At 37.0% G+C, this 20,943-nt stretch overlaps 1 protein-coding gene across 3 annotated transcripts in view; it reads left to right on the plus strand.

Annotated features, from left to right (window-relative positions):
- LOC126185037 (dihydropyrimidinase-like) overlaps nucleotides 1-20,353 on the plus strand; it is a 220,529-nt gene extending 200,176 nt beyond the window's left edge. For 2 of the 3 annotated variants that reach the window (XM_049927782.1, XM_049927783.1), the window contains exons 9-13: nucleotides 186-411; nucleotides 569-679; nucleotides 17,510-17,662; nucleotides 18,105-18,318; nucleotides 19,410-20,353. In XM_049927782.1, the coding sequence (XP_049783739.1) occupies nucleotides 186-411; nucleotides 569-679; nucleotides 17,510-17,662; nucleotides 18,105-18,318; nucleotides 19,410-19,492 (787 nt within the window). In that variant the 3' untranslated portion in view covers nucleotides 19,493-20,353. The remainder of the gene's footprint in view (nucleotides 1-185; nucleotides 412-568; nucleotides 680-17,509; nucleotides 17,663-18,104; nucleotides 18,319-19,409) is intronic. The other variant, XM_049927784.1, reaches the window with a different exon arrangement.
- The last annotated feature ends 590 nt before the right edge of the window (nucleotides 20,354-20,943 follow it).

Below are 20,943 nucleotides of genomic sequence, written 5' to 3' on the forward strand. Positions count from 1 at the left end.
TGTGTGTGTGTGTGTGTGTGTGTGTGTGTAAATAGATATATTTATAGTGATTGTGTTCTCTGTTCTCTAAAGATTTTTAGAAAATGTGTGTGTTGTTTTTTGTTTTCTCTCCCTGTGTTGTTCATGTCAAAGATTCCCATATTTTATGAGCTGAACAAACTTACTAATAAATTTTGCTATTTTAGAGATGGACTTCAGCTTGTTGGCAGTGATAACTGTACATTTAGTCTGGACCAAAAAGCTATGGGTAAAGATGACTTCACTAAAATTCCAAATGGTGTAAATGGTGTTGAAGACAGGATGTCAGTAGTGTGGGAAAAGGGTGTCCACTCTGGAGTCATGGATGTAAAACGTTTTGTTGCTGTCACCAGCACAAATGCAGCAAAAATATTTAATATTTATCCTAGGAAGGTGAGATTTTTGGTCTGCTACATAACATGTATCGTAGAATGGGTACTGAATTGTAAAAATTTGTAACTTTAAATCTCTCTCATAATTTTGCGCATTGAACAAAAGTTCCAAACAGAAAATACTTCGTTTTTAATTCTTCATTTAACATTTAATATAGGGATGTATTGCTGTTGGTTCTGATGCTGACATTGTTGTTTGGGACCCAGTGAAGACAAGAGTTATTTCTGCTAAAACTCATAATCAGGCTGTCGATTTCAACATCTTTGAGGTAAGTATATATTCAGAAGATCTTACGTAACCTAAATAATTAAATGTGTTGTAGATGTGATAGTACATACTGACTCTCATGTTAATGTGGAGATGAAGACATAGTCTTTTAATTGATACTCATAAGTCATCATAAAGCCTAACCTAAAGTGTTTGCATTTAAAGTTGAGCAAGTTGACGAAAGGCACAGAAACAAGACCAAATTTTTTTGTTTAGAGCAACTCGGCTCCTTAGCTTGCTTGACTGGGGTGCAAAGTTGTCATGTGGAATGGATAAATGGATATGGGGATAAAGTTGGTGGGGAGGGGAGTGGAATGGAGTGGGGGGGGGGGGGGGGGCAGCATGAAAATACCAGATAGGAATTCTGTGGGGGCACTGTACCAGGTGATTTTGTGCAACACACACTGATGTGCAGTGACCGATTGACTGGGGAAGAGGGATGTAGGTGCAGGATGAGTGAAGCTCGGATCTTGGAGCACGGTGGATGTGGATGTGGGGCAGATATTGAGGTCAATAGGATTATAAGAATGAAGCATGTATTGCAAGGATGACTACATCTATATAGTTTAGAAAAGCTGGTGTTGCCTGGAAGGATCTAGCTGGGACAGCCTGTGAAGCAGTCATTGAAATTGAACGTGTTGTGCTCAGAAATGTGTTGTGCCACTGGGTAGTATACTCTGTCTTTGGTCACAGTTTGGCAGTTGCTATTCATTAGAGTGGTCAGCTGGTTTGCGATCATGCCCACATAAAATGCTGTGCAGAAATAGCAACACAGCTGTATATATTATTCGATCAAAAGTATCAAGACACCATATTAGTGAACTTCAATATGGGATGTTTTCAACCTTTGTCTTTGACAGCTTGAACTCTGCTGATGGTGGGCACTGGGGTCTGGACCAAAGTTGATGTTTTAATTCCAAATGTGTTCCATTGGATTCAGTTAAGGACTCTAGGCAGCCCAGTCCATTTGAGAAATGTTATTGTTCAAAAGCAATTGCCTCTCAGGTGCTGCTGTATAGTCATGATGATCCAATCAGTCATAGTCTCTGAACTGTTTGTCTACTGTACTCAGTACAGAATGCAGTAAAATGTTTTCATATACTATCACATGTAGCATTTTTGTAAGTTGCAATAAGTGTACAACACCATAATTGTGAAAAGCACCCTCACACCATAACACCACTTCCTATCTACTTCACTGCTGGCATTATATACGGTGGCAGGTAATGTTCTTCAGGTATTCGTCAAACCCAACTGCTTCCGTCAGGTTGTCACAGGATATAGTGTGATTCGTCACTCCAAATCACTCATTTCAAGTCATCCACCTCAAGCATTGCTTAGGATTGACTACAGAAGGCTGTTCAAATGCCACCAAATAGTGTGCTGGCACTCCCAGGCACCCTTCAGCTTGTGTGTGGGCAGGTGCAGTTTGTGTAGGGTACCTACCAGGTGGTCTAGTTGCCTTCATTGTGGGCATGCATGTGGCACATGACCATCCCTGTCCGCACACATTCTGCCAGTGCAGTAACATTATGCAGGCTACGGTCTGGCAGCTTGACAGCCAGTGTGTCTGCTGTTCGCCCACTCCTGCCCACCTCCGCCTGTCTGCCCTCCAGTGGGCATGAGAGCTGGAAGAGCCTACACTACAGAAATGAGTGGCTTATGAGGAACTGCTTGACCATTGTTCCCAATTCATTTTAATTACATATGTATTTGAGGTATGTTCAAAAAATTTCAGAACTTTGTCCACAAAATTTTTCTATGCATACTTTGTACTTATTGTGCACGGTCTCCATTGAAATACTCTCCTCCATAAATGATACACAGCCACCTAATGTCTTTTACGCTTCCGAAAGCAGTCTTGGTACACCTCTTGCTGGGTCATGCAAAGTGCCGTTTACGAATTACCTTTTGTCTCATCTATAGTTGCAAATCTTTGTCCTTTCAGTGGGGTTTTCAACTTTGGAAATAAGTCTGCAGGCGGCAGGTCTGGAGAGTATGGGGATGAGGCAGCAGAGTGATTTTGTTTTTTGTGCAATAGTCACGTACCAACAGGGATGAGTGAGCAGGTGCGTTATCATGATGCAAGAGCCATGAATTGTCTCACCACATTTCAAGCTGTTTCCTTGTCAAATTTTCTTGCAGGCATTGCAACACATCCTGATAGTATCATTGAGTAACAGTTTGTCCCTGTGGCATGAATTCATGATGAACTAATCCTTCAAAGTCAAAGAAAACTATCAGCATGGCTTTGACATTTGGCCTGACCTGACAAGCATTTTTTGGTCTCTGAGAACCTTTCCTGACCCACTGTGAAGATTGAACCTCGATTTCAACATCATAACCATAGACCCACGTTTCATCACCAGTTATGTTTCTATTAAGGAACATCTCATTCTCATGTGCATGATCCAAAAGCTCTTCAGATTGCAAGGTGAATGTGTTTCTGATCTTGACTCATGAGCCGTGGGACGAACGTAGTGGCAACACAATCCATTCCAAATGCTGCATCAGGATGCTGAAATCTTACATTCTTCTGCAATCTATTAGGTGGTCAGTCATCAATTGGCATACACAATTTTGTTGACGTTCCTTATGCAAGTGTCGTCTGTAGATATTGGAGGGCGTCCTGAACAAGGGCCATGTTTTTTAACTTCCGTCCGGCCATTTTTAACCATGTGAGCAATTCGTAACACAGAGTATGGCTTAAGCCCTCGTCACCATAGGCTTCCTGCATCATTTGGTGTGTCTCTGTTTCACGCAAAATTGCAAGCAGATGCGTTGCTCTTCTACCTTTGCTGTGTCAAAATTTGCAAACTGTGCAACGCAACATTCCATTCAACACATCACAGAACAATAACAGACATACAACAATGAAATTTCCAGCTGTTACACATTAAACACAGGGTTGTGCAGGGATGCCAACTGCATTTGACTCCAATGCACCATTGATGCAAAATTACTAATGTTTTAGAATTTTTTGAACAGACCTTGTACAGTCATTGTGCTTGCTGGACTGGTGGTAACACTTTGGAACTAATTTCATGCAGTTACTTACAAACACCTTTCACAATTCACAGTGGTCCCTGTCTATCAGGACATGAGATGTGCATGGTCTTGGTTTAGTTGTGGTTATTCCTTCACCTTGCCAGTTCATAACCACATCACTTGAGCAGCTTTAGGAGTAGTGAAATGTCACTGATGGATTTGTTACACAGGTGACATCCAGTGATTAGTCCACTTCCAAAGTCATTGAGCCCTACTGACTGACTCATTTTGCAGTTATTACTTATCTGCTGACAACGCAATACTTCCAGAATCGTTTTATACCGGTGAGTTGTCGTATCATGGCATCAGCTTGTCAATTTTTCATTACATAAGAATTTTGACCCAGTAGTGTATGACACTTCCTAGATGGCCTTGTCTCTGATAGCATAGGATAGAATAAGTCTGTGACAGGACTGGATTGTAGTGTGTTCAGCAGGGGTGTATCGGGCAGCCCTTGCACCAGCTATTCCAGAGGTATATGACCCATTTGGCAAGGGGTTGGAAGTAGGTGTGGCTTAAGGATTGACTAAGAAACTTGGTGTGTGACAGAAGACCACTCTGGAAGTGGGTAAGATGGTCCTCCATTCTGGGAAGAATGATATAGTTGTAGCCCTGGTGAAGGATATGTTTCACTGGTTCCCATATTGATATTGGGTGTTGAGGCTGGTTCTACTTTCTATCTGGCACTTCAGGTGGTTAGATGATTAGGGGTGTGTGGGGTGTGACCATTGCAGTGTGAGAAATCTTGCCCAGTATGCTTAAAGGCCCTACTAAGGCCTTCACAGACAGACAATGTCCTACAGACTTAGTCTGCAGACAGTTTTCTCACACCATATCCTCACACCCCCGTAATCCTCTGACAACCCCAAGAACCAGTGACAAAGGAGCACCCATCTCATCATCCAAGATCATCCTGGACTGGAACAACTGACCCATATCCTTCCTTAGGGTTTCATCTAGTTATTATGGTGACTGGAAATGAAACATACTTCTCACCAGTCCCCAAGTATTTTGAGAGAATCGGGGGGGGGGGGGATTGTGGTCTCAGTCTTTTGTGTATATAGTTTTTAAAAAAATTCAAACAACACAACAAATATGTTTGTCATGTTCTTGGCAGAGAGCAGCACTGAAAACATTACTTTTAACTATGAAGTTTTTTTGCAATTGTTTGTTGCAGAACATATTTTTAAACATTTTTCTTGAAGTACAAACCTTATTCCCATCAGTGGACATACAGAAAGGTAGCTGCATTAAAAATATTTATCCTAAAACTGACAACAGGTGCTCAAATGCTAAGAGGAGTTTTGCATAAAATCAGGCATAAACAAAAATAGCAGTGTGAACATGCCTAACACTACAGAAGAAAGCTGTCAGAAGTATATGCTGTGCCAAACCCAAAGAATCATGTTGAAACTTGTTTCCAAAATTTTTGTGCACATGTAATTGTATATACTTATTAAATGTAATAGTGCTTGTGAAAACAATTAGTCCAAACTCAGACTGTGACCTACACCAGTATAATACTAGACAAAAATTAAAATGTCATGTAAATAGCCAGAGAGCAGCATTGTTTGGGATAAAAATTGCACTTTGTGATTGCCTGAAGCTAAGCAATGCCCTACCTAAAAATCTCAGTCCTTGCTGTTGGTAAATTTGAAAGGATTTTGATAGAAAATCCATTTTATTCTCTAGATGAGTTCTTTATCTTCATGAAAAAAACTTTGTAATGCATGTGTTATTGGTTAATCAGGGTATATACGCTCCGGGACAACTGGAAAATCCAGGAAAAAAACGGGAATTTTTTTAGAATTCCAGGAACTTTTTGTTGTTTTCAGTTAAATTTTTTTAGTTTTGACTGGTAAGATCTGATACTCCAACAAAGAATTTTACTTTAGCCCACTACTGAAATATAATGCTGCAGCAATAAAACATAAATGAGGAAAAAAATAAAATAAAACCTAAGTTACAAAGGAAATGTGCCATTTACAGCAACAAAACACAGTGCACACACAAGCGTCTGCAAACAGCAACATGTGTCGAAGGCTTTAGGGCGAAGACTATGCATTACTTCATAACAAAAAACTGCTTCCGATGGGCATTGTCACAACGGTTTCATTAGGTTCATTTGAGTAGTTGCCAGTGGGGTTATGCACATACGCAGTTGAGTCGCGTATGAGCAATTCCTTCTCCCGCTTCTGGTTACTTGAGGTGTGGCTACTAGCTGTATCAAAGGTAACTAGACATGAGCTGTATCAGCAGTAGCTACAACCAGCCAGATTCTACCCAGAAACATTTTTCTAATGTGCCCAAACTGCCAGATTCACACATGCACAGAGCAGTCCAAGTTGTAGTGGGATGAGGGGTAGTCTCCATGTGAACCGAGCTTAAGTTTCGTGATTTTGCTGTTTCCTCGTGATTTACAGCTCTTAAGTCAAATGAAAACAAAACAGATTTCTGTGGCCGGGAGCTATAAAGTAAATTAAAATACATTCATGTAATTATGGAAGGCTAAAATATGGTATTAGTTTCAGTTTTCTGATTTTATTTTATTTCCAGGTTTTTGGCAGTCTGCCATTAATTGCCTTGCACAACACTGAAGTTATTTTTTGCCGATTAATCTTTGGCTTTAATTAATCTTTTCCACAGAGGTAGTCAATTTATTTGAAGCACTGTTGGCTAATGCCAAATGTCTGCAGAATTTCAAGTGCACGTTGTTATCCTTTGGGATGTATGACATTATGCCATAATAAAGAACTAAACATGAGATAATGTAGTATTGGTACCCCAAGAAAATTTGCATCCTGAAAACCACACTGAAAAGTTTAATATCAGCTTGGGGCCTATGTCTTTGTGAATCTGGACATACAAATGTACTCTTTAACTTGAATTATGCATTTTATTGTGGTTTACGAAATTCCGATGCTCTTGGAGTATCCTCTGATGTTCTGTTTTGTTTATGACTTAATGTAAGGTCTCTTAATGCTATATACGTATGAAGATATGGACTACCTATCTCATCGTAGCTGCACAGGCACAGTAATGCTGTTTTCCGCCACTCTGTGACAACTGCTGAAATGAATTTTAATAGGTCGTGGGAAAATATTGCGATTGGTGGTTTGAAAAGCTTTACTTTCGAAGTACATTTCATTTTACACAATATGAGTTATGTTACTTGTGCAAACATGCTTTGATTTTCTTAAATCACAGTGTGTTTGATTCTCATTTAAAGCTTAACACTTTGAGGGCCAGCCACTTAGAAGAATTTTGAGCCCAGAAGACCAAACATTTACGTCATTACTTAAAATTTTACTAGAACATTTGTGTGATATATCGAAGTGTAAGACACACAAAAAAAGCACTTATTATATGTGAAAGTTCAGCTTTTCTTGTAGCTACACTATGTAGATAAACTTACACCATTGACTTTTCCTATTTGTGTGTTCGCGCTACTTAACAGTGATGCTGCTATAGGTTGGCTACAGCATGTGTTCTATGCTCTGAATCACTGTCTACATGCGACACATCGTATGAAAGACGAAAACAAAATTTTGGAAACCATTTTTCACTGTTGTGTTTATATGTTAAGGTCCAGAGCGGATTTGCTAGCCCGGTTAACTATGGCACTTGGAAAACAGCAGATGTAGTTTGATTCAGTCAGCACAATCGCTATTTCTCTTAAATTATATGAGGTATAAACAGCTTCAGTCTAATATTTCTGCTTATCCTTCACTGTACAAAAAGCCACTCCATCAATATTAGCCAAAATTTTTAAAAACAAGACTAAACCTGACAGCCCAAGTATGTTTCAATACTGGCTGCGTTTACATGGGAGTGAAAACAATTGTGGAATTGTAAAACTGGCTATAAGCAGATTTCTGGAATTGATTTTGAAGTGTTTACATGACCACCCAGAAGCGGTATTGGGAGACCGGTTTACGAAATCCAGTTTTTGGTGAATGCAGTGAATATCTGCTACCATCGGCTGATGAGATCACGTGACATGAGCTATGATTGGCTTACAAAAGCACTTCACGATCTCGATTTGAATGCTTCAGAAACTAACATTCTGTGTTTGGTGGAATTAGATTATATACATTCATTATATGAAAATAAGCAGTGTACATGTTGCTGCAAATCAAATATCTTTCAAAATCACATTTTTTTTTTTTTTCTGGGGTTTGTTTCCTAAAGCGGTGGGAGTTCTTTGCAGTGTACAAAATATTGACCATTGAAAGGACTGCTAAGTTTTCCGGTTCTGAGGGAAAGTATATTGTCACTTAACATGGAAAAAGTGTATTTTCACCCGGGAGAAAGTTTATTTTTTAACTGGGAGATTTGGGAATTTTTTCCTTGTCCATGTATACACCCTGGTAATTCAGTGATCTAATGATGATAAAAAAAATGAATACTATTTCATATATATTAGTAAATGTAAAATGTATTCAGATGTAAAATTTATCATTGAAAACAAAACTTTAATTTATAAACTGTAAACTGATGTATGCAGAAGACTGATCTGTATGGTGTCCTGAAACTCTTATTTCTATGAATTGAATTGTATTTGATTATTCAATATTGAATTTTTAGTGTCATCATTGAATGTGGCATCAGTGTTTTGAGGGAAATACAAATTGCTAGCATTGGACAATCTTAATTGTAAAACAAATATGCAGTTAATTCTTGGTCGTAAGTCTGGGCTGACAGAAAATTAAATAGATTTTTTCATACCTAATGAGTACATTCTGGCAGTTATTGTGTGCAAAAATGGGAGGAAAAAATGTGGGAGTTGCAATATTTATCAGACAACATAAAATTTTCTAAAATAGATGTAAGCTCAGACTCCTCTGAATTAAATAGATAATTTAGTTATATAAGACTGATTGAACAAAATATTCTAATTGTCAATTTGTATGGATCCCTAACTGGTGATTGATGTTAATTTATTTTTTGAGAATTTTGAACAAATGATGAGAGAGATTTTAAAACTCAAAACTAATGTTGTGGTATGTGGTGATTTCAACAAGTTGTCTGGCTCAGATGAGTGCAACTCAAAAACATCTACAAACTTACTCAGATTATTAAATCTATTACTACAGCCAACATTTTGGAATACCTGTATGGACAATATTATAGTTAATTTCTCAAGAGACCTGTACTCTGTTAGCATAGCAGATGAATGTTTTGTGGATTGTGATCCACTATTCCTCACATACCACTATGCACAGCCAGGTATTATGTGACTACAAATAAGAAGCCAAGCATGATGTGGGTTAGAGGTCAAGAGGAGGAATATACTATTCACAGTCTGTCTTAGAAACACAAACTGCTACTTTGGTCATGAATACGATGTAGATAAAGCAACTGTTGAAACTCAATCTAACAATTTCTTGAGGACATATATTGATTTATGGTACTCCTTGAAATTGTTAATCAGGCATTAATTGCATTTGAAAATAAGAATATGGTCTCTCTTGAGCTATGTGACTTGAGTAAGGCTTTTACTGTACTCCGTATGACATCTTACAAGGGAACCTCCCCATCGCGCCCCCCTCAGGTTTAGTTATAAGTTGGCACAGTGGATAGGCCTTGAAAAACTGAACATAGATCAATCGAGAAAACAGGAAGAAGTTGTGTGGAACTACGAAAAAAATAAGCAAAATATACAAATTGAGTAGTCCATGCGCAACATAGGCAACATCGAGGAGAGAGTTAGCTCAGGAGTGCCATGGTCCCGTGGTTAGCATGAGCAGCTGCGGAACGAGAGGTCTTTAGTTCAAATCTCCCAACGAGTGAAAAAGTTTAATTTTTTGTTTTCAGACAATTATTATCTGTCCGACCGTCCGCTATATTTACTGGATTCGTATTGCCCACGGAATACATCTCACATATTTAATGCACTCTCGTCCAAAGTAGCGAACAGTCAACTGCCAGCCAGGGAGCCTCGTTAGCAGGAATACTCTCTCTTCTGTGCGCTGTAGTCGACTGACATGTGTTTCGATGTTTGTTTAGGTGTAGCGTCCCCATACTACGGCGCAGTTACCTCGCATCGGACGGACTGACGGACGGACGGACAGTTAATAATTGTCTGAAAATAAAAAATTAAAACTTTTCACTCGAGGAAAGACTTGAACGAAGGACCTCTCGTTCCGCAGCTGCTCATGCTAACCACGGGACCACGAAACTTCTCAGCTTACATTATCCTTGATGTTGTGATCTTGCATATGGACTACTCAGTTTGTTTATTTTGCTTATTTTTTTTTCATAGTTCCACACAACTTCTTCCTGTTTTCTTGATTGATCTGTGTTTAGTTTTTCAAGGCCTATCCACTGTGCCAATTCATAACTAAATCTGAGGGGGGTGCGATGGGGGGTTCCCTTGTTAGTAGCCAAACTACAGTATTAGGGAATAAATTATACGGCATTTGAAGCAATTAATTCTTATCTAAATGATAGTAGGCAATTTGTGTAAATTTGAGGTAAGCATTCTTCCCTGAAGAAAGTCACATCTTGTTTCCCTCAGGGCTCTGTCCTTGGACCGTTCTTCTTCATTCTGGCAATTAATGATCTGCCACATTGTCTTGGGCTTCAGTTATCTGCTATGCAGATGACACAACTTTAATCACTACAAATAGAGTTAGGTTAAGGTTATGCCAGAAATCAGAGGACACACACTCCTACACACTAAACTGGTTCACATTTAGATTAGATTAATACTAGTTCCATGGATCATGAATACGATATTTCGTAATGATGTGCAATCCAGAGAAAACTCAATGCCTGCTGCTGGGACAAGGTAAAGACATAGAAGTAAAATCTGTAAAACTGCTTGGAATACATATTGATTACAAACTAACTGGAAACCCCATATTAGTCCTGTATGCAGAAAGACATCAAGGGCGTCATATCTTGTATAGGAATTATCTGATATAGTGAGAAATGAATATCTCAGGATAGCTTACTTCAGTTTTCAGTCTTGCATATCGTATGGGCTGTTGTTATGGAGTCACTCATGTCATGTCAGTGATCTATTACTGATTCAAAAAAAGGTGCTAAGAATAATGTATAAGGTTTGTGCAAGAGAACACTGCTGCCCTTTATTCACTACGACAAAAATAATGACAGTGATGAGTCTTTAAATCTATGAAACAGTGATATATACAATAAACATTGTTGCAGAGTTTGACACCAGAGAGAAAATACACTGTCAGGACACCAGAAATATGACGAATATTGACATTCCTAGACATAGGCTGACAAAAACAGACAACTCACAAAGTGAACTGTTCAAAATTTTTTAATTAATTACTACATTCTGAAGTGAATACATCTTTCAGTAATTTTAAAAGTGAGTTGGATAAAATATTAAAAAACAATCCATTCTGAAGTTTAAGAGAATTTATGGATACTAATATTGTAGAAATTGAGCTTCAGGATGAGGATTATAATTCTGTGCAACAGGTTACCAAAAGATAAATGATTTGTACATGCAATGTGAACAGTAATTAATACAGTGATTGCTTCTGTATATGAATGTAAAGCTCATTCTACTACATGTTGTCAACAGCTAATAAAGAATCTGAACCTAAAACACAAAGTTACATTGGTGTGATATTTAACTGTCAAAATCACTTAATAATAATAATAATAGTAGTAGTAGTAATAGTAATAGTAATAATAATAAATCCCGTGGAGGCCCGGGAAAAGAATAGGCCTCCGGTATGTTCTGCCAGTTGTAAAAGGCGACGAAAAGAACAAACCACTAATAGGGCTAACCCCCCCTTTTAGTGTGATTACTTGGTTCAGGACTGAACTAAAGAAGCCTCGGACAAGTGCCGTCATGGTCGGGGACGACGCTTGAACCCTATGCCCGCCCACAATGGTTACGACACTGCTAGCCAACTGGAAAATGATTTAAATCCAAATAGAGGTGTTTTGCAGGATATGCTTCCTGCAACCACCCTAGAAGGAAAACAAAGACAGAGGATGAGATGGTCAGATGAAGTTAATCGACACCTCATGTTCTGTTATTACCAAGCAACAAACCTAGGAATGAACACAACTGGATACAGATCACAAGTATACACAACATTTATTACCAGATACCCGGAATTAAAATTTTTAACAGAACAACGACTAGCTGATCAGATCCGTGTAATAATAAAAAATAACAGGATACCCCAGTCAGAATTAGAAAACATCAAACAACAAGTACAACAAATACTAGAACAAAATAATGTGCAATCAGAAGAAGAAGAAAATACAGTAACGGACTCAAACATCCCAGAGAAAACAAACAAAGAACAAAACGCGTCTATTAAATAATCAGAGGAAAACGACAGCTTAAGACAGCCACCAGAACAAGCACAAATAGAACACGAAGTGACACACATGTTAGATATAGAAGAGAAATTTCAGCTGACATATATAGAATACAAAGACACAAATACAGACATTAGACCATTCTTGCATAGACCACCAAATAACCCACAAGTCGAAAAAACAATAACAACTATCAACACAGTCATACACAACAAAATAAATGAAAACACAACTATGGAAGAGTTACAACTACTGGTTTATGTAGGAGCACTCACTACACTAAATATACACACTAGGCAGAGATCAGAACCAACCAACACACAGAAGAAACCCACAAAACCAGCATGGCAACACAGGCTACAGATCAGAATAGAAAAACTGAGAAAAGACATCGGACAGCTAACACAATTTATAAGAAATGAAATGTCAGAAAAAAAATGAAAAAGGTTAGGTAAAATCTCACAACAAGAAGCGATAGAGCAATTAGATGAAAAGAAGCAGAAATTGCAAGCATTGGCCAAACGACTTAGAAGATACAAAAAAAGTGAAAATAGAAGGAAACAAAACGAAACATTCAACACAAACCAAAAGAGATTTTACCAAACAATAGATAACACACACATTAAAATGGACAATCTACCGAACATAACAGACATGGAACACTTCTGGAGCAACATATGGTCAAACCCGGTACAACATAACAGGCATGCACGGTGGATACAAGCAGAAACACACTCATACAAGATGATACCACAAATGCCTGAAGTGATAATTTTGCAACATGAAGTCACCCGAGCAATTAATTCTACGCACAATTGGAATGCCCCTGGAAAAGATAAAATAGCAAATTTCTGGCTAAAGAAGTTCACCTCAACACATTCACATCTAACTAAATTATTTAACAGTTACATTGCAGACCCATACACATTCCCTGATACACTTACACATGGAATAACCTATCTGAAACCTAAAGATCAAGCAGACACAGCAAACCCAGCTAAATATCGCCCCATAACATGCCTACCAACAATCTACAAAATATTAACTTCAGTCATTACACAGAAATTAATGACACATACAACACAGAACAACATTATAAATGAAGAACAAAAAGGCTGCTGCAAAGGAGCATGAGGATGTAAAGAGCAACTGATAATAGATACAGAGGTGACATATCAAGCTAAAACTAAACAAAGGTCACTACACTACGCATACATTGATTACCAAAAAGCTTTTGATAGTGTACCCCACTCATGGTTACTACAGATATTGGAAATATACAAAGTAGATCCTAAATTGATACAGTTCCTAAACATAGTAATGAAAAACTGGAAAACCACACTAAATATCCAAGCAAATTCAGATAATATCACGTCACAGCCAATACAGATTAAGCGTGGAATATACCAAGGAGACTCATTAAGTCCTTTCTGGTTCTGTCTTACTCTGAACCCACTATCCAACATGCTAAATAATACAAATTATGGATATAATATTACTGGAACATACCCACACAAAATCACACATTTGCTATACATGGATGATCTAAAACTACTGGCAGCAACAAGTCAACAACTTAACCAATTACTAAAGATAACAGAAGTATTCAGCAATGATATAAATATGGCTTTTGGAACAGACAAATGTAAGAAAAATAGCATAGTCAATGGAAAACACACTAAACAAGAAGATTACATATTGAATAACCACAGTGACTCCATAGAAGCGATGGAAAAAACAGATGCCTATAAATATCTAGGATACAGACAAAAAATAGGAATAGATAATACAAATATTAAAGAAGAACTAAAAGAAAAATATAGACAAAGACTAACAAAAATACTGAAAACAGAATTGACAGCAAGAAACAAGACAAAAGCTATAAATACTTATGCTATACCAATATTGACCTACTCATTTGGAGTAGTGAAATGGAGTAACACAGACCTAGAAGCACTCAATACACTTACACGATCACAATGCCACAAATATAGAATACATCACATACATTCAGCAACAGAAAGATTCACATTAAGCAGAAAGGAAGGAGGAAGGGGATTTATCGACATAAAAAACCTACATTATGGACAGGTAGACAATTTAAGAAAATTCTTTCTAGAACGAGCAGAAACTAGCAAAATACACAAAGCAATCACTCATGTAAATACATCGGCTACACCACTGCAATTTCATAACCACTTCTACAACCCTTTTGATCACATAACATCAACAGATACGAAGAAAGTAAATTCAAAAAAGAAAACACTACATGGCAAGCACCCGTATCATCTAACACAGCCACACATCGATCAAGACACATGGCTAAGAAAAGGCAATATATACAGTGAGATGGAAGGATTCATGATTGCAATACAGGATCAAACAGTAAACACCAGATATTACAGCAAGCATATTATTAAAGATCCTAATACCATTACAGATAAATGCAGACTTTGCAAACAACAAATAGAAACAGTAGATCACATCACAAGTGGATGCACAATACTGGCAAATACAGAATACCCCAGAAGACATGACAATGTAGCAAAAATAATACATCAACAACTTGCCTTACAACATAAACTTATAAAACAACACGTTTCCACATACAAGTATGCACCACAAAATGTACTGGAGAATGATGAATACAAATTATACTGGAACAGAACCATTATAACAGATAAAACAACACCACATAACAAACCTGGCATCATAATCACCAATAAAAAGAAGAAATTAACACAACTAATCGAAATATCCATACCCAATACAACAAATATACAGAAGAAAACAGGAGAAAAAAATTGAAAAATACATCCAACTGGCTGAAAAAGTCAAGGACATGCGATATCAGGATAAAGTTGACATTATACCAATTATACTATCAACTACAGGAGTCATACCACACAATATCCACCAGTACATCAATGCAATACAGCTACATCCAAACGTATATATACAACTACAGAAATCCGTAATTATTGATATGTGTTCAATAACCCAAAAGTTCCTAAATACAATGTAACACATACCATACAGTTAAAAGGAAGTCACGCTTGATGGTCTGCGTCACTTTCCATTTTTAACCAGACCTAAGGTCTGAGAAAAATAGAAATAATAATAATAATAATAATAATAATAATAATAATAATAATAATAATAATGGAATATCAATTGATATTGAAATATTATGTCATGATTTCTGAACAAACTTGAAAATAAATTTGAAAAAAATGTGAAAAAAGTTTTGCAAAATGATTCATGTAAAAGTAAGGAATAAAATAGATTAGAGAAACATTTGACATACCTTTTGAATGATGCAGAAAGTTATCAACAGCTAATAAGGTACACAGTCAACATAACCTACTCGACAAATATCATCCAGTACTCTTCGAAATTCTAAGTTAAATGTTTAACTTTAAATTCTGGTTGGCAACTTGTTTGCTGGCCACAATTTTGAGCATTATTCAAAGGGGTGTAAAATGTTTCTTTAATCTGTATATTTCGTACTTTTAGACAAATCATTTTACAAAACATTTGATGTTCTTTCTTTCCCCCTGTCATGTTCCATTTGCTTATGGTGAGAGTAACAATCACCATCTTTATGCCTTCCATGTTTGTTCTATTGTCTCGTACCATATCTCCATGATCCTTACACAATCTATATGATGGAGGTAGCAGAGTAGTTAAACCTGCAATACTTTTTTTCTAAATTAACACAGCACAGTTTTATAATTGTCACCTATTTCAACCCTTCTCATTTAAGTTATTAAAGTACCTCTGTTAAGTTTTCACATGTGTTATACTGATCTGTAACTACACTAGTAACAAATATCTGAATTAAATGAATTGATGTCTTCCATAAGAATGACTTTGTAAGGACCCCAAACAGTGGAGCATTACTGGAGAATAGGTACCACTAAGTCTTCTATGAGTTTTCCTTAACAGGTGCAGTACACGGCATCAGAATCCCCTAAGAGACTGTCTTCTATTCATGTTCCCTTTTACTGATATAAGCTGAAAGAGACTGGTTCAGTAATCAGTTAACGGATGATGGATATTCATAAGCGCGTCTCTGAGTTATGCCTAAATTAAAGAGAGAGACCCATGTACAGTAAACTTGTACTCTGCCTCTGAATAGTTGCTTTCAGAGTAAAGTGCATGTCTGAATGATCCAGTGGAACCTTAGAAGTCGCCACCTTATAGCACAGGTTAAAGACAGCAGCAGAGTTTATCCTAGTACTGAAAAATCTTGGTTCAGACCATTAACTCACTCAACTCTAGCCTGCAAGATGGGTCAGTAACAAATTCTCAACTGTGCTGAGACCTCATGAGTGAGCCTAGCTTTTTCTTCAATTCCACTTATCCCCACAAAGAATAGGGAATCCCAGATTCCACTAGAATTTTTAGTGTTCATTAACCCTGATCAGTACAGACTACTTCTTTTGTGCCATTTTGTTTTATGAATTACGGCTTGTCACTGGTCACATATGCCACCATTACATTGGAAAACTGCTGATCTTAATATGCAACGTATTGAGGAGTGTGAAGCTGACATTCAGACTTCATTTTGTCATATGCCTGGCAGATTGCATCAAAGAATATGTAATACACTGCCTATTGTACTTCAATGCTTTACTTTTTTGGGGATAGTGAGAGACAACGTTTAGAGAAAACTAAAAATTTTATGTTGCTTCTTTAATGTAATAATGGTATAAGCTATGGCTTTCATCTGTAAATATCATTTACACGCTACAAGTTTATCATTTCTTGAAGGAAGTAATTTTCATATATGATGCTGTTTATTATTTGAAACAGACACTTATTTCTTGGGCCATTATCTGATGCCCCCTACTCCTGGATCATTTAAAACATCATGCAAAAATTACATTATATTTGTTGGTGTGTCATGATCCACACAGCAGAATGGAAAGGTGCATGTTTAATGGCACCTCATATTCCTGTCAAAAGGCGTAATATTGTCCTTTTTCTTGCAGTGCTCCATATCTTCATGAGGTCAACATGTTAATCTGGGTTGGGCAATATTAGTGGTAGAGGGTGACAGAGTTATCCCATGGCAGAATGTGAGAATATTTTCGAGAAGTTTACCGTCATAACTGAGATGGAACATGGATACCAGTTTGGTATTCACCTAGTTGGATGTGGGGACCATCTAAAAACAATTTCCAGACTGTGTGGCACATGGGCCTCATTGCTGATCTGCTGGGTGGATTAAATTCAGGGGCAGTGTGCCTTCTCTAATCGTGGAAGTGGGTGCTATCGTGCATGGTTAATCGACCAGGTCAAAGGGCGTAACATTTTAAAAAAAGCCTAAAGGCTTACCACATTGGTTGTCATTACACAGTAAATGAAAAACAGATATTTTATTATGTACATTTATATTACATTTAGTATTTTTGACCATGAAATCTCATTGTGTTTACTAAAATTATAATATTTGCAGGGAATGGAATGTCATGGTGTTCCAGAATATGTAATAGTTAATGGAAGAGTGTGTGTTGATGAAGGTGATTTGAAGGCTGTTCAAGGTTTTGGGAAATTTGTTCCAACACCAGTGTATTCGGAATATGTTTATGAGAAGGTTAAACATGCCGAAGTAAGTACAGTTAATATTGTGTGATTTTGTAGATGAATATATTGCTCTTTTGGTCTCTTGCTTTTATTAAAACTAGCATGTTAATGTGCCAGTCTGTAGATCCTAAAGCTATCCATTGTGTGCACATATCTTCTACATCAGGGATGGTATGACAGTACTTTCTTGGTCAATGAAAGTGAATTTTTCAGTGTTCACTTATCAGAATGTGTGTGTGCGTGTGTGTGTGTGTGTGTGTGTGTGTGTGTGTGTGTGTGTGTGTGTGTGTGTGTGTGTGTGTGTGTGTGAGAGAGAGAGAGAGAGAGAGAGAGAGAGAGAGAGAGAGAGAGAGAGAGAGACTGACTTATTGCACATTTTTCTTTGACATAACATCAAATCTGAAATTGAGTGTAATAATTAATTGTAAAAATTTGCTGAAAAGTCATTGACAACTAATGGTTTTCAGGAGGATGCAACTTTGAATGCAGTGTCAGTACCCGCAGTTGTAACAAAAATGAATGAACTCAAATTAGATATTGCAGTTGAAAATGGTGGAATTCTTTTGGAGCCAAAACTGGCTGATGAAGCACCTGTGTCCCCATCAGCTGAAGCATCACTCACGAGTTGCCCATCAAGTAAGGGACAACGTAATCTGCAAGATTCAACCTTCTCAATAAGTGGTAAGATTATAATTTACATATCTGTGCAGAGAGTATACCGTAATTGCAAAATAATGCATTAGGAACTCAGTCTTCTTCTCCCAAAGGAAAGTATAAATTGTGTAAGGTGTGAAAACTATAGAACAATTCAAAAGCATGAATGTTTGGTGGTGTAATTTTTGTTGCCACAGTAATCTTACCTTATCATGTCTAATTACTCACACCTTGATGGTTTTTAACCTTAAAACTGCTGATACCATAATTCCAATAATTCTTGTGGCTAACCATTAATAATACTGAACAACTGTGATGTACTAAAAAATGTAGCTTCCTGAAGTTATGCTTTAGATATTTTTGTTAAAATTCCATTCATTTACAGCTTCCTTTGTCTGCCATACTAATGTGCTACAAATAAAGCTTACATCAAAAAGCCAATCTCCACAGTTCTAACAGGTCTAGACTCTAAAGACAGTTTATCTTTACTTACCTCCATGGCACCAAGAAGCAGACTCCTCACCACTAAATCATCACTGTCATTGAGAGCAATGACCTTACAACATAGATTCACAATGAAAGCAAGGGAAACTTATGTTAAGAGAAATGATAAAAATATAAGTAATTACAGCACATTATAGTTATTGACTGAACTAACTGTTCTGTTATTGACAGTAACGTAACTTTACAATGCATTAAGTAATACTGCAAAAATAAATGTCAGCATAGGTAACTTACACAGGTGATACTGCAGCATACAGGGCAATCACTCCTGCTCTATTGTAGTAGTAAATTTTGCACAAAAAGCCATGTTTCACAGTGGTTTGGAGTCTGTTAAGTGTGGCTAAAAAAGACAAAAGACAAAGGTACATTATATCCAACTGAAGCATGCTAACTCATAAACTTGTGTGCTGAAGTGAACACTCTAATCATGCCTTCTAGTACAACCTAGAGATTGAGACATAGTAGGAAAATAATGTTTGTAAGTTAATGAGCTCAGGACTTCATAAAAGAATCTAACAGCATGCTTACCATCCATAGCACTTGGATTGTTAATTATTTTCCAATTCTCAATATTCGCTGACCACAATAACCCGCTGCCAATTCTCGTGTTTCAGAGGAGCTCGATGACACTGCAAGGAAGTCCTGCATCAGAGTGAAGAACCCCCCTGGTGGACAGTCATCTGGTGGGTTTTGGTGAAGCAGTGCGATTCTGTGCACGTATTGGCAGCTGATATTTTGGTTATGTTGTGCAGCAGTGCCTGGCAGCTGGAGTGATAATTGTTCAGATACTTCATGTGTAAAATTGTATGCTGTTGCTTTTTAAAATTGGAATTGTAAGGAGACGTTCCAGCTATATCTAGCTTGAAGTAAGCCACAGAAGAAGAAAGTGTAAGTTGATTGTTGTGTGGGTACTTTTTCATAGTGGTGCTTTGAAGATAAGTTTAATATGGTTGGTTTTGTTGTAAATGTTGTTTGTTAACGTTCTGCCCACTGCATTGTACCAATTAAAAGCTCATTATTCTAATTGTTATGCAGTAATGTTTTAATTATTCTCTTGTAATGCTTGTTTGCATCTGAAGCTGTTATAATTACAGAAGCTGGAAACATTGTTTCAGTACTCTTTAAGTGTAGCTTTCTTACAATGATATTGAGCAACTCTTCTACTCAGTATTCAGAAATACTTTGTCAGAGTGACAGAAGTCTTGGCCATGTATGTTGTACGATTGCTGAAATGTATGGAGTTAACAGATTAACACTGCCTGTTTTTATGAGCACATTTTGGTATACAGTAATTGTTGTGCATTAAAAGTTGTGTAGAAAAATACTTAGAAGTAAATTGCATATATGACTGTAATAGAATAAAAATTGTTTCATAATGATTTGTATGCCATGTAAGCACAGTTTCTCGAGAAAAAATGTCTTAATGATGTTTGAATGTTAATCAAATGAATGTATGTGACGACTGTTGTTTCTTCATATTGATGGCACAGTGAATAGAACTTACTGTGGACATTTTAATTTATTTTGCTTTATCAATTAATAAATTTCTTTAATCTTATGTTGTTGAAATTCTTGAACCAACGTCCGTTTTTGAAGCTTTGATTGCCAACATTATTTAGATATATGACCAGAAGAAAGTACAGTGTAACCTTATTAATCTGGACTAAGACGTATGGATTATAGGAAATCATGATTATCCTGAAGTTCAGAAAAAACTTAGAATGAGATGCATTAATACCATAAACACAGGAATTATATTTATTTTGTAATAAATATGCAAATTATTATTACTTTTTCATAAATTTTGAACAGTGGATGAAATAACTGGAAAGTTTTGTATGTCTTTTACGTGCAGCACAATCGTGCAGGCATTTCAACAGCGTAATTTCAGCCAAATAAACCATTATTTTGCCCAGTTTTTTTGTTGCCTCTTGTCTGTTTCGTAATGTTTTCAGGTTGATTGCCAACTTTCAACAGTTAATACATTATGACTATGGTCACTGTCTGCAGACAACAGTCGATGATAATTACGAGAAATCTAACAGTAGTCAGTGTCATCATTACTTTGCAGTCAGTCATTTATGCCACCAAATCCCATGCCCTAGCATCCTGAAAAGTTTTCAAATGCCTCTATGATATCAGATGGAT

The sequence above is a fragment of the Schistocerca cancellata genome, chromosome 4, assembly GCF_023864275.1.
Source record: "Schistocerca cancellata isolate TAMUIC-IGC-003103 chromosome 4, iqSchCanc2.1, whole genome shotgun sequence".
Taxonomy (NCBI): domain Eukaryota; kingdom Metazoa; phylum Arthropoda; class Insecta; order Orthoptera; family Acrididae; genus Schistocerca; species Schistocerca cancellata.